This window comes from Hyla sarda, chromosome 7 (assembly GCF_029499605.1).
Source record: "Hyla sarda isolate aHylSar1 chromosome 7, aHylSar1.hap1, whole genome shotgun sequence".
Lineage (NCBI taxonomy): Eukaryota > Metazoa > Chordata > Amphibia > Anura > Hylidae > Hyla > Hyla sarda.
Window position 1 is genome coordinate 206043756 of NC_079195.1, and position 14034 is coordinate 206057789.

Consider the following 14034-nt stretch of genomic DNA (forward strand, 5'->3'; position numbering starts at 1 on the left):
TAAAAGATCAGTGTGTGTAGTATTATAGCCCCCTATTGGAGCTATAACTTTGCAAAAAAAAGTGCAATAAAGATCATTTAACCCCTTCCCTAATAAAAGTTTGAATCACCCCTTTTCCCATTTAAAAAAAAAAACTGCATAAATAAAAATAAACACGTGGTATCGCCGCGTGCGGAAATGTCCGAGTTATAAAAATATATCGTTAATTAAACCACACGGTCAATGACGTACGCGCAAAAAAATTCCAAAGTCCAAAATAGTGTATTTTTGGTCACTTTTTATATAATGAAAAAATGAATAAAAAGCGATCAATAAGTCCTATGAATACCACTAAAAACTTCAGATCACGGCGCAAAAAATGAGCCCTCATACCGCCCTGTACGCGGAAGAATAAAAAAGTTATATAAAAGTTATAAATTTTCCTGAATGTAGTTATGATTTTTTCCAGAAGTACGACAAAATCAAACCTATATAAGTAGGGTATCATTTTAATCGTATGAACCTACAGAATAAAGAGAATGTGTCATTTTTAACGAAAAATGGACTACGTAGAAACGGAAGCCCCCAAAAGTTACAAAGTTGCGTTTTTTTTTTCAATTTTGTCTCACAATGATTTTCTTTTCCATTTCGCCATAGATTTTTGGGTAAAATGACTGATGTCATTACAAAGTTGAATTGGTGGCGCAAAAAATAAGCCATCATATGGATTTTTAGGTGCTAAATTGAAAGAGTTAGGATTTTGTAAAGGTAAGGAGGAAAAAACGAAAATGCAAAAATGGAAAAAACCCTGGTCCTTAAGGGGTTAACTGTAATGTTATTGCGACAAAGCCTAAACAGGTGAAACATGTAAAAAAAATATATATATTATATATAATATTCACCTGTAAAAACGATGCAATTAATAACTGCATTGCAAACCGGTAGCAATTCAAAGTTAGGAGGGTGCTGTGTGACCAATTACCATAGTGGGAATTTGCTTTATACAAACAGCATTGACCGCAATAGTTATCACAGCAGTGTTCCCCTAGTATGAACTGTTTCTCCCTACCATGTACTTACCGTACATATTCCTGGGGTATGCTTCCTACACCTTCCCGCTGTGCGCCCCCTGCTGCATGTAACCAGGATGTTATCGGAGGCAGCAGGCCTACATTTATATCTGCAGCGCTTCAGCTTATTTTTTTTTCTTTTGAATCCAGTCTCTTTTTGGTTGACTATAAGTCAAAACTATTGCTTCCGATCCGTATTATCCGGCGCCCCGTGACTATTGAGGGGTTAAATACATCCTGCCTTTGGTCACATTAATTGTGCTAAAACAAGGAAGAAGAAGATGTGAACTAATCAAGTGTCAGCGCGGATTGTGAAGTCTTTATTAGCCGTATTTCACACTGTTGTACATCTGCCAGAGAGAAGGTTAATGATGTATTCAGACTGAACGTCTCTGAACCTTGATTACAGAAAGTATTTGCTTTAACTAATTACGACTTAATGAATCCAGGATTTTTGTTCTGTTTTACTTAAATAGAACTTGCGATCTCTGATTTCTCTTCTAAAAAACTGATAAACTTTGTTACCAGGCGGATGTGACAGCCTCCAGCAGTTCCCTCCGGTTGCTTATGTTCCGGATTGTCCCCTTTGCCGAGTCTTGGGCTCTGTTCACATTGCTTTCATATGCTCCATCGGCAGTCTGAGCTGAAGAATAGCGCTGCTTTATGTAGAAATGATGGAACCACCGTTGGTCCATTGCAGTGGTCTGAAACTGTGGCCCTCCGGATGTTGCAAAACTTCAACTCCCCAGCATGCCCGGACAGCCAACGGCTGTCCGGGCATGCTGGGAGTTGAAATTTTGCAACATCTGGAGTAGGGATGTCCCGATACTGGTACAGTGACCGCCCGACCTACAATGGCCCCGACATACTATAATAATTTCAACATGCGATGGCCTCTCAGAGGTGCTTTTTATACAATGCTTTTGTATATCTGGGCCATCACATAAATGGCTACCCTCAACATACGATGGTTTCAACAAACGATGGTTCATTTGGAACGGATTACCATCGTATGTTGAGGGACCACTGTATAGGTCTCAATACTGGTCTTTTGCGAGTACTTCTACTCATGCAAATGTCCCTGATACCTAATCCGATACCTGCCAGCTGGACCACCACCGGCAGGTATCACGGAGGTGCGTTAAGCCGCCTGCACTCTCTGCAATATGATCAACTCCTAGAGGACGCAGGGCGTAAATGTATGCCCTATGTCCACTCCCGAGCTAAGCAGCATGCTCAGCAGCTGAGCATGCGTCATAGATGGGACTCGCATTAACCTTTTAGACGCCGCAATCAAAGTTTTTTTTTATTTTTTATTGTTTTAACCAAAAATTTACAAACAAGTTTACATGTACACAATCAACAAACACTACACTACAATACAATACAAAACAAAAAACGCCACATAGTCGGACTCTATTTTCCTTTAACTAACTGACTCCCCTGAATTTGCGCCACAGATGCCAATCATGCTCAAATACAGATAATGACACAGTTTGTCTACTTGCAATTAAGTATTCTATTTCATAATTATGATGTACCCTAGCTAATATTTCTATACTAGTTGGTGTTTGTAAGGTTTTCCACCTTTTAGCTATAGCTAATCATATTACAAGAGAATATGAGACATAATTATTAGGGATCGACCGATATCGTTTTTTTAGTACCGATACCGATAATCGGTGGAGGTTAGGGCCGATAGCCGATAACTTATACCGATATTCCGGTATAAGTTATCGGCTATTTATCCCCCCTCGACACCGCTACAGGTCATTGATTTAAAGCGGGCGCTTTAAATCAATGCACTGCAGTGGCTTTTACGGTGCCATAGGCCGCCGCCGTCACCACCCGCTTCTCTCTCCCTACCTGTCAGGGTGGTCCGGGCCATCCATCCTTCCTTCCTGTAGTGTCCGGCGGCATTCCGGGTGGAGGGTGCACCGGTCCGGGTTGTCCTTCTCCGGGGGTCCTCTTCTCCACTCCGGGAAGGCTCCAGCCTAGTAGCGCAGCATAGACGCCGCTGCGCAGTGATGCCCGTGCGCAGCGACGCACCTGACGTCACGGCGTAGCGGCGTCTATGCAGCGTACTTATCGGCAAGGTAATTGCTGATACCGATAATGCCCAAAATCGTGATTATCGGCCGATAATAACGGCCATACCGATAATCGGTCGATCCCTAATAATTAAAAATACTGGAGTCAACAAGGCCTTTAAATTCAATGATAATAATATCAAAGTTGATCGCAGCGTCTAAACGTCCTGAAATTAACTGCTGGTTAGCTCAGGGATGCTGATCGGGATCACTGTGGTGAAATCGCGGTGTCCCGATCAGCTGAGAGGATGGTCGGAGGTCCTTTACTGTGTTCTGTGCCGTCCCATTGTTGCTCCTTTACTGCAGCCATACATGGCAGCCAGTGGTAAGGGAGTGTTGATAACACTGATCAACGCTATGCTATGGCATATCATTGATCAGTGTATGCCATCTACAGATTGCAAGTAATAGTCCCCTTAAGAGGACTAAAAAATCTGTAATAAGTAATAATTATAAATGGGAATTAACCCCTTCCCTAATAAAAGTTGGAATCACCCCCCTTTTCAAAAAGTTTAAATATAATTTTTTTATATATATATATATATATATATATATATATATATATATATTATTTAAAAAAAAAGCCCTTTCTGTTATAATAAAACAAAAAAAACACCCCTTTTTTTCCCATTAAATAAAAATTATAAACAAATAAAACCAATGTCACGTGACATTGAAAAAAGTATCGGTAATTTATATCGACGAGTACTTAAACATATCAGTACTCGTACTTGGTCATTAAAAATGGTATTGGGACATCCCTAATCTGGAGGGCCACAGTTTTAGACCCCTGGTCTATTGGATGCCTTTGTTATGCATTGTATGACATATTGTGAGCATAGCTGAGTAAAGAGCGTATAAGAAAATGGAGGCTCCATAATAGGAAATATTCATTGGCCTACATTTATTAACGCTATCTTATCCTTACGGTGTATCAGGCTGCTTGATAAATCTGGTGCATCTGAAGACTGATAGACCCCAACTATTATTTGGCGCCCAAGTTTGCACTGGCCTTTGGCGCACTTTTTGACTCCTCAAAAGCAACACCTCTTTCCCAGCAAGCCACACCCCATTTTGAGAGACATGAACCCCTTTTCGAACCCGGCGGAAAAGTAACAAAAAAGTGTGCAAAATGTATAGTAAATGAGGCAGAAGTCTTAGAAGATTGTTTTAGCGGCGAAACTATGGTGCATTTGCAATGGTTTATCCGGTATATCAATTTGTTTCCTTCGTTGACCCGGATTTTGGACAAGCATAATATCAATATTGTGGCTGCAAGACTTGACTTGATCGCAAGTCTATTGGCCACAGGTCCTTATAATAGATATATTTGGTCGAGTTGGATCTTCAGTCATATTTTGTTCTTCTGAAACTGGCCTAGTGGTCCACCTGCCGTATTCTTCTTCATATCGAGGCAGCTTTTCTATTTCAGTTTTTACAAAAGCTTAGTACCTGCCCCTATGGGACATATCAGTAAGCAAAAGCTGTAATGTAGTCATGGGACTAGTGTCTGGTTAGTCATGGCTCTGTGTATAATAACTATAATAACAGCAAGAATAGTCATTGCAATCCTGACAGCTGTGGAGCCATCATAGTTTCCATTCTTTACCATAAAACCCTTCATTGTACATATTTATTGATGCTGCAGGACCATAACCCGCTTACATCTGACAGTTTTACAAAGTTAATGGATCAGTCCCTTCAATCATTGATCTGTTGCCTCCTTTAAAGCTGGCATCAAGCTCTTCGGGGCAGCTCTAAGTTAGTTGGGGCAAACTAGGCACATCTTTCCATTCTTACTTCTTGATTGTATAAGTTCATGTGTAATCTAACAGAAAGAAAGAAGGATTGAGCATTCCGTTCTGTTTGGAGATAGCGACTTACTTCTCTCAACCAACGCAAGCATGCATGTATAAAGGGCAGTCAGGCAGAATAACTGTTGCAGGTATAGGGCCATATGCTTAGTGTTACCCCTCTCTTGCTCTGCTGCTGTTTCTTTCATTTATGCTTACTTAGTAACTTGCAAAATCTGCGCATCCATAACCTGTTCTCCCTCCAAGTGCTTTCTATATCAGTGTACTTTGTAAAGCACCCCCAAGCACTATGCCAGTCTGTTCAGTCCATTGCACTTTTACGTTTTTTATGTCGTGGCATGGCAATGAGGACTAGGTGCTGTGATTTTAACCAGAGAATTAAGGGAAAGGAAGTGCCTATGTATGAAGTACTGGCAACCAACAGTGAATTAGAATGGAAAATAGCTGTGTGTCTTATGAAACTTCTTTTTAACTTCTGAAATGGCATAGTGACATGTCAGAAGTTGTGATTGTTGTGGGTATGACTTCTGAGATCTCCAACAATCACTTAAATGAAAGGACAAAAGCGTTTGGCTGAACATTTTGTCACTTATGTAGTGCTTGGCTTTCCTCAGGCAGTCATTGAGATACATAAGGGCTGTCATGGCATCCATACTCCATGCGCTCAGCTCCAAGGCCAGCAAGGCAGAAACAAATAGACAAAGCGTTTAGTCAAACGCCTCTGTCCCGTTGTTTTAGTGATCAGGAGGTCTCAACAGGTAGACACCCATTAATCACAACTTTTGAGATGTCTGAAATTAAATAAAAGTTAAGGTGCTTAAAGGGATACTCCACTGCTTAGCATTTGGAAAAAACTGTTCCAAACACCGGAGCCGGCGCCGGGAGCTTGTGACATCATAGCCCCGCCCCATCATGATGTCACACCCTGCCCCCTCAATGCAAGTCTATGGGAGGGGGCGTTACAGCCGTCACGGCCCCTCCCATAGACTTGCATTGAGGGGGCGGGTAGTGATGTCATGAGGGGATGGGGCTATGACATCATGAACTGCCTGCTCCAGCGTTCGGAACAGTTTGTTCCAAACGCTGAGCAGCGGAGTACCCCTTTAAGTCTACAATAACATGTCTACCCTGATACATAATGAAATGTATGTTCTGTATAGAACAAATCTATTCATTACCAGATGCCACTTGTGTAAATGGTTACTGCTTGATTTTATTTCTGGTTATGCCCATGGCTGCATATTCTTAGTGGCTTCTGTTTCTATCCCCTCAGAGACCAGATGGGAGGAAACAAGTAGAAGGAACCCGCAAGAGCATTGAAGCTGTGGTGGCCCGCTTGGAGAAGCAGAATAGCGTGACACCGAGTCACAAATCCAGCTGTGAGGACATCTTCCTGGAGCCCTGCAGAATGGCAGGAAACATGGACACGTTGGATGACGCTTTGATCCCCAGAGTCTTATATGAGGAGTTGCTGAGGAGTTATCAACAACAACAGGTAGAGATGAGGCACATCCAGCATGAGCTGGAAAGGACTCGGAGGCAACTGGTCCAGCAGGCCAAAAAACTCAAAGACTATGGGACATTGGTGACAGAAGTCAAGGAACTTCGGGTCCTCAACAGAAGACTCCAGGATGTGTTATTGCTTAGACTGGGCAGTGGTAAGTGTTCATATTGATATCTGAATTTATGAGTTCTTTACTTCCCTTGGTTAATCCAATTACTGTATATACTCGAGTATAAGCCGACCCGAGTATAAGCCGAGGCCCCTAATTTCACCCCAAAATCCCAGGAAAAGTGATTGACTCGAGTATAAGCCTAGGGTGGGAAATACATCATCCCACCCTGTCATCATCCAGACCCCCGTCATTAACATCCTCATCATTATCACCCTGTCATCATCCAAACCCTCATCATCATCACCTGTCATCATCCCCTTGTCATCATCCCACACCCCCCCTTCATCATCATCCCCACCCCCTTCATCATCCCCTTGTCATCATCCCCACCCCCCTTCATCATCCCCTTGTCATCATCCCACACCCCCCCTTCATCATGCCCTTGTCATCATCCCCTTGTCATCATCCCCACCCCCCTTCATCATCCCCTTGTCATCATCCCACACCCCCCCTTCATCATCCTCTTGTCATCATCATCTTGTGATCTATCCGCCCTCAGTGGTCTTCAACCTGCGGACCTCCAGAGGTTTCAAAACTACAACTCCCAGCAAGCCCGGGCAGCCATGGGCTGTCTGGGCTTGCTGGGAGTTGTAGTTTTGAAACCTCTGGAGGTCCGCAGGTTGAAGACCACTGCGGCCTTCGACATCATCCAGCCCCCTCTCACCCCCTTTAGTTTTGTACAGTACTCGCCTCCGCTCGGCGCTGGTCCGGTGCTGCAGGACTGTCCGGTAGGGTTCTCGTCCGGTGGGATAGTGGATCCGGGCTGCTATCTTCACCGGGGGCGCCTCTTCTCCGCGCTTCGGGCCCAGAATAGAGGCGTTGCCCTGACGACGCAGAAGGACGTTGGTAATGAACGTACTTATGCGTCGTCGTCAAGGCAACGTGACTATTCTGGGGCCGGGCCCGAAGCTCTTAGAAGAGGCCTCCCCGGTGAAGATAGCAGCCCGGAACCACTATCCCACTGGACGACCTCCTCACCGGACAGTCCTGCAGCACCGTACCAGCGCCGAGCGGAGGCGAGTACTGTACAGAACTAAAGGGGGATGAGAGGGGGCTGGATGATGTCGAAGGCCGCAGTGGTCTTCAACCTGCGGACCTCCAGAGGTTTCAAAACTACAACTCCCTGCAAGCCCGGACAGCCGATGGCTGCCCGGGCTTGCTGGGAGTTGTAGTTTTGAAACCTCTGGAGGTCTGCAGGTTGAAGACCACTGCGGGTGGAGAGTTCACTCGAGTATAAGCCGAGGGGGGTGTTTTCAGCACGAAAAATCGTGCTGAAAAACTCGGCTTATACTCGAGTATATACGGTAAATTTGTTACAAATTGGCTGTAGAGCGCTGAAAAAACTTTTTAGGTGCCTAACAAAGCATTATGGCCAGGAGATATAGTTCCCAGTTGTAACCAGTATCAGAGTTTTATTTAACATGTATTATATTGGGGCAATCTGCCTTAACTGCCATCCCCATAGTGGGCTAACTCTCTGCGATGTCAGTGGTGAGTGAAACATTTAGAAGCCTGATCCGTAGTGGTCCAGTTTGCCCCTTGCTTTTTGTGGACCATGGATTATCAGAGTTTTTTGTGATTAGGAGTAGGAAAGCCTACAGGTATACTCCAATGCACGACTAGTTAAAGGAGTACTCCGGTGCGTTTTTTTGTTTTTTTTTAACCCTCTGTGCCCGGGCTGCCAAGCGAAACAAAACAAACTTTAACTCACCTTCCTACGTTCCCCTATTGCACTGATATCGATGTTCTGTTCTCCGGTCCCCGAATTCTTCCGCTTCCTGTAAGTTAAAGAGTCATGGGACGCTCAGCGTATCACGCTGAGCGTCATGTGACTCTTCGACTTACAATAAGCGGAAGAAGTCGGTGAGTTAAAGTTTGTTTTGTTTCGCTTGGCAGCCCGGGCACATAGGGTTAAAAGAAAAAATGCACTGAGTACTTCTTTAACATCTACTATAGAGAGTGTAGCAGGTTTGCTAAAATTGTCTAACACTTGGGCATTGTAAACTTAGACTAGACTATCTAAAAATGTGCTGGTGGCTAATTCTGATAAATTTGGGGCATCTTTTGAGCAACTAGCTAAAATTTTAGTGTATATATTGGTACTCAGAGCTACACTTAAAGGGGTAGTTTGGCCAAACGTCCCTTTTTAAAATATGATCAGGGATGGTTTAAGTAAAAAAACTAACAAACACTTTTACCTTCCTCACTCCGCCAGTATAATGAGCTCCGGTCCCCTCTGTCCGGTGCCTCTGGGGACATGATGTTACACACCCACTCAGCCATTCACTGGCTGAGGCAGGACACCACTGCAGCTACTGATTGGATGAGCAGGTGATGTCATGTCCCCAAACCCGGCAGTGCCGGACAGCAGGAAGCTGAGCTCCATTAAACTGGCAGCACAGGAGTTAGGAAGGTAAGAAAATATTGTTGCATTCTGACTAATCTCCCTGTCCCTTTTAGCTTGTCATCATTAACATTATCATCAGCAGCAATTTGGTGCTTATTGTAACCCTTTCCTAGCTGTGCTGATGATGTTCCTTTCATTTTTGCCCACAAAACAACTTGCAAAACCAGTGCATCCATAACCTGTTCTCTCTCTGAATGCTGTCTTTAATAGTGTACTGTATAAATCATTCTCAATCACTGTGCAAGCCTGTTCATTGCAAAACAGTGAGGTAAAGGCACTGTAATTAACCAGAGAAGTAAAGGAAAGGAAGTGCCTGTGTGTGTGTAGTACTGGCAAACAGCCCATCTCTGGTCTCGCCCCTTGAAATATAATAAGAAATAGCTGTGTGTCTTTTAAAAAGGCAGAAAGGCTTTAAAGGGGTTCTCCGGTAGAAAACATATATATTTTAATCAACTGGTACCAAAATGTTAAACAGATTTGTAAATTACTCCTATTTAAAAATCTTAATCCTTCCAGTACTTATCAGATGCTACATGCTCCATAGGAAGTTCTTTGCTTTTTGAATTTTTTTTCAGTCTGACCACAGTGCTCTCTGCTGACACCTCTGTACATGTCAGGAACTGTCCAGAGTAGGAGCAAATCCCTATAGAAAACCTATCCTGCTCTGGACAGTTCCTGACATGGACAGAGGTGTCACCAGAGAGCACTGTGGTCAGACAGAAAAGAAATTCAAAAAGAAAAGAACTTCCTCTGTAGTATACAGCAGCTGATAAGTACTGGAAGGATTAAGATTTTTTAATAGAAGTAATTTACAAATATGTTTAACTTTCTGGCACCAGTTGATTTAAAAAAAAAATTTCCACCAGAGTACCCCGTTAACATCTATTTTACAGCCATTTGTGGCTTTACTGAACCGAACCTTAACCATCATAGGGTTGGTCCAAATCAGTGTTTCCCAACCCAGTCCTCAAGGCACACCAACAGTCCAGGATTTTAATTTTTCCCTGTTCTATTCCAATGGAGTAACTGAAAAAACCCGGAATGTTAGTGTGCCTTGAGGACTGGGTTGGGAAACACTGGTCTAAATACAGATGAGTAGAACCGTAGGTGGGGAGGTTTTTGTAACTGTAATACAGACACAAGAAATGTGCCCACATTATGGTCACCCACATCTAGCTTTACTCCTAATACAAGTAAGAGTATTTTCACAAGAATTCTACTCAGATTCCTTCCTTCTGAGCGTCCACTGCTGAAATCATTCGACGCTAGGACCTGCACTGACACCATTGACGGCAATGCAGTCCGCACGTAATTTAGGTTCATGCAACAGAATTTCTGAGCACCATTCCGCATGCAGAAATTCTGTAGTGTGAGCGTACCTTTATGCAGGAACACCCTCACTGGCAGATGCCCACTTCATAGCAGGCTTGGTGACAATGGAGGGAACGCAATCACCTGGTTTAGGCTGCATTCACATTAGGTTTAGTCACTACGGCTGCGGGATCCGGCTGGGAAATTTAAAGGGGTAGTCTCATGCCCCAGCGTTTGAACATTTTGTGATGTCACGGCCACGCCCCTCATGATGTCACACCACACCCCCTCCATTCATGTCTATGGGAGGGGGCGTGACGGTCGCCACACCCCCTCCCATAGACATGAATGGAGGGGGTGTGGCGTGACGTCGTGATCACGGCCACCCGCTCCAAGCGTTCTGAACAAAATGTTTAGAACGCTGGGGCACGGGAGTACCCCTTTAAAAACCAGGTGCTCCCGTATCCCAGCGAGACCGGCGCCGAAACCCATTCACAGTGACTCCAGTCGTCTCATTTTTGCCCTGTATCCGGTTTTGTGACCGGACCTAAAACTGTAGTATACTGCGGTTTTAGGTCCGGTCACTAAACCGGACACAGGGCAAAAATGAGCCGACCGGAGTCACTTCCTGTCTTCGGTCGGCTCATTAAAGTGAATGAGAAGCTGCGCTGGTCTGGCTGGGATACAAGAGCGTCCGGTTTTGAAATTTTCCAGCTGGATCCGGCAGCCGTAGTGACTAAACGTAATGTGAATGCAGCCTAAACCAGGTAACATCAAGTAAAGTTTGAGGTTTTGAGGTTTTTCAGAGTAGTCATTTTCACTTGGCGGTATTATGTGTGCACTGTGCCCTCTCTGCTTCCCCGTACACATGAATCTCATACGGCATTTAAATACTCTCTGATTTATCTGCGTCGTCTGAACCTTAAACCATTTTAGTAGCCCCTCTCTCCACAATTTATTTCTCTCATTTTGAGCACAGAACTCTGGGTGAAACCAGCAATCTATAAACCGACTTGAAACCCCGTCGGCTGCTAACAAATCTCTGTGCGCTGTCAGTAGCTCTGTCCCTGCACAACCTGGAAATCCTGCTGACTTCACTATATTGCTCGCCTCATCCCAACACAAGCGTCGCTTACCTTTTTTACCCCCAAGAGCTAATATATGTTTTATTACAGTCCTCCAGCTTTCAGGATAAAGGCACTCCAGCGGCTCTGTCCCATGTGCATCTTATGATGCATGTATATGGGGAGGGTTTTTAGAAAAAAGAAGGAAACTTTGCAGAACTTTAACCCCTTAAGGACCAGGCCATTTTACACCTTAGGACCAGAGCGTTTTTTGAACATCTGACCACTGTCATTTTAAACATTAATAACTCTGGAATGCTTTTAGTTATCATTCTGATTCCGAGACTGTTTTTTCGTGACATATTCTACTTTAACATGGTGGAATTTTTTTGTGGTAACTTGCATCCTTTCTTGGTGAAAAATCCCAAAATTTGATGAAAAAATTGAAAATTTTGCATTTTTCTAACTTTGAAGCACTCTGCTTGTAAGGAAAATGGATATTCCAAATACATTTTTTTTGATTCACATATACAATATGTCTACTTTATGTTTGAATCGTAAAATTGACAAGTTTTAACTTTTGGAAGACACCAGAGGGCTTCAAAGTTCAGCAGCAATTTTCCAATTTTTCACAAAATTTTCGAACTCGATATTTTTCAGGGACCAGTTCAGGTTTGAAGTGGATTTGAAGGGTCTTCATATTAGAAAGACCCCATTATAAAAACTGCACCCCTCAAGGTATTCAAAATGACATTCAGTCAGCTTTTTAACCTTTTAGGTGTTTCACAGGAATAGCAGCAAAGTGAAGGAGAAAATTCACAATCTTCATTTTTTACACTTGCATGTTCTTGTAGACCCAATTTTTGAATTTTTACAAGGGGTAAAAGGAGAAAATTTATACTTGTATTTGTAGCCCAATTTCTCTCAAGTAAGCACATACCTCATATGTCTATTTAAAGTGTTCGGCGGGCGCAGTAGAGGGCTCAGAAGCGAAGGAGCAACAAGGGGATTTTGGAGAGTACGTTTTTCTGAAATGGTTTTTGGGGGGCATGTTGCATTTAGGAAGCCCCTATGGTGCCAGAACAGCAAAAAAAAAAACACATGCCATACCATTTTGGAAACTAGACCCCTTGAGGAATGTAACAAGGAATTAAGTGAGCCTTAATACCCCATAGGTGTTTCACGACTTTTGCATATGTAAAAAAAAATTTTTTCACTAAAATGTGTGTTTCCCCCCCAAATTTCACATTTTTGCAAGGGTTAATAGCAGAAAATACCCCCCAAAATTTGTAACCCCATCTCTTCTGAGTATGGAGGTACCCCATAAGTTGACCTGAAGTACACTACGGGCGAACTACAATGCTCAGAAGAGAAGGAGTCCTATTTGGCTTTTTGAGAGCAAATTTTGGTCGGGGGGCATGTCGCATTTAGGAAGCCCCTATGGTGCCAGAACAGCCAAAAAAAAAACACATGGCATACCATTTTGGAAACTAGACCCCTTGAGGAACGTAACAAGGAATAAAGTGAGCCTTAATACCCCACAGGGGTTTCACAACTTTTGCATATGTAAAAAGAAAATGTTTCACTAAAATGTGTGTTTCCCCCCAAATTTCACATTTTTTTGCAAGGGTTAATAGCAGAAAATACCCCCCAAAATTTGTAACCCCATTTCTTCTGAGTATGGAAATACCCCATGTGTGGACGTCAAGTCGAACTACAATGCTCAGAAGAGGAGGAGCGCCATTGAGCTTTTGAAGAGTGAATTTGTTTGGAATGGTAGCCAGGGGCCATGTGCGTTTACAAAGCCCCCCGTGGTGCCAGAACAGTGGACCCCCCCACATGTGACCCCATTTTGGAAACTTCACCCCTCACAGAATTTAATAAGGGGTGCAGTGAGTATTTACACCTCACTGGCATTTGACAGATCTTTGGAACAGTGGGCTGAGCAAATGAAAAATAAAATCTTTCATTTTCACGGACCACTGTCCAAAAATCTGTCAGACACCTGTGGGGTGTAAATTCTCACTGTACCCCTTATTACATTACGTGAGTGGTGTAGTTTCCAAAATGGGGTCACATGTTGGGGGGTCCATTGTTCTGGCACTATGGGGGCTTGGTAAACACACGTGGCCTTCAATTCCGGACACATTTTCTCTTCAAAATCCCAATGGCGCCTCCTTCTGTTCTGAGCATTGTAGTTCGCCTGCCGAACACTTAACATCCACATTTGGGGTATTTTCTTACTGAGAAGAAATGGGGTTACAAATTTCGGGGGCTTTTTTCCTATTTTCGCTTGTGAAAATGAAACATTTAGGGTAACACCAGCATTTTAGTGAAATAAAATAATTTTTTTCATTTTCCCATCCAACTTTAAAGAAAATTTGTCAAACACCTGTGGGGTGTTAATGCTCACTATACACCTTGTTACATTCCGTGAGGGGTGTAGTTTTCAGAATGGGGTCACATGTATTTATTTTTTTGCGTTTATGTCAGAACCGCTGTAAAATTAGCCACACCTGTGCAAATCACCAATTTAGGCTTCAAATGTACATAGTGCGCTCTCACTCCTGAGCCTTGTTGTGCGTCCGCAGAGCATTTTACGCCCACATATGGGGTATTTCCG

The 14034-nt window shown here is 43.4% G+C and overlaps 1 protein-coding gene across 9 annotated transcripts in view; it reads left to right on the forward strand.

Moving 5' to 3' along the window:
• Positions 1 to 14034, forward strand: part of LOC130283237 (cytosolic carboxypeptidase 6-like) — a 1802518-nt gene that overhangs the window by 1233576 nt on the left and 554908 nt on the right. For 7 of the 9 annotated variants that reach the window (XM_056532453.1, XM_056532457.1, XM_056532454.1 and 4 more), the window contains one exon: positions 6227 to 6611. The exons of the other annotated variants lie outside the window; for them this stretch is intronic. In XM_056532453.1, coding sequence (XP_056388428.1) covers positions 6227 to 6611 — 385 coding nt within the window. The remainder of the gene's footprint in view (positions 1 to 6226; positions 6612 to 14034) is intronic. 9 annotated transcript variants of the gene reach the window in all.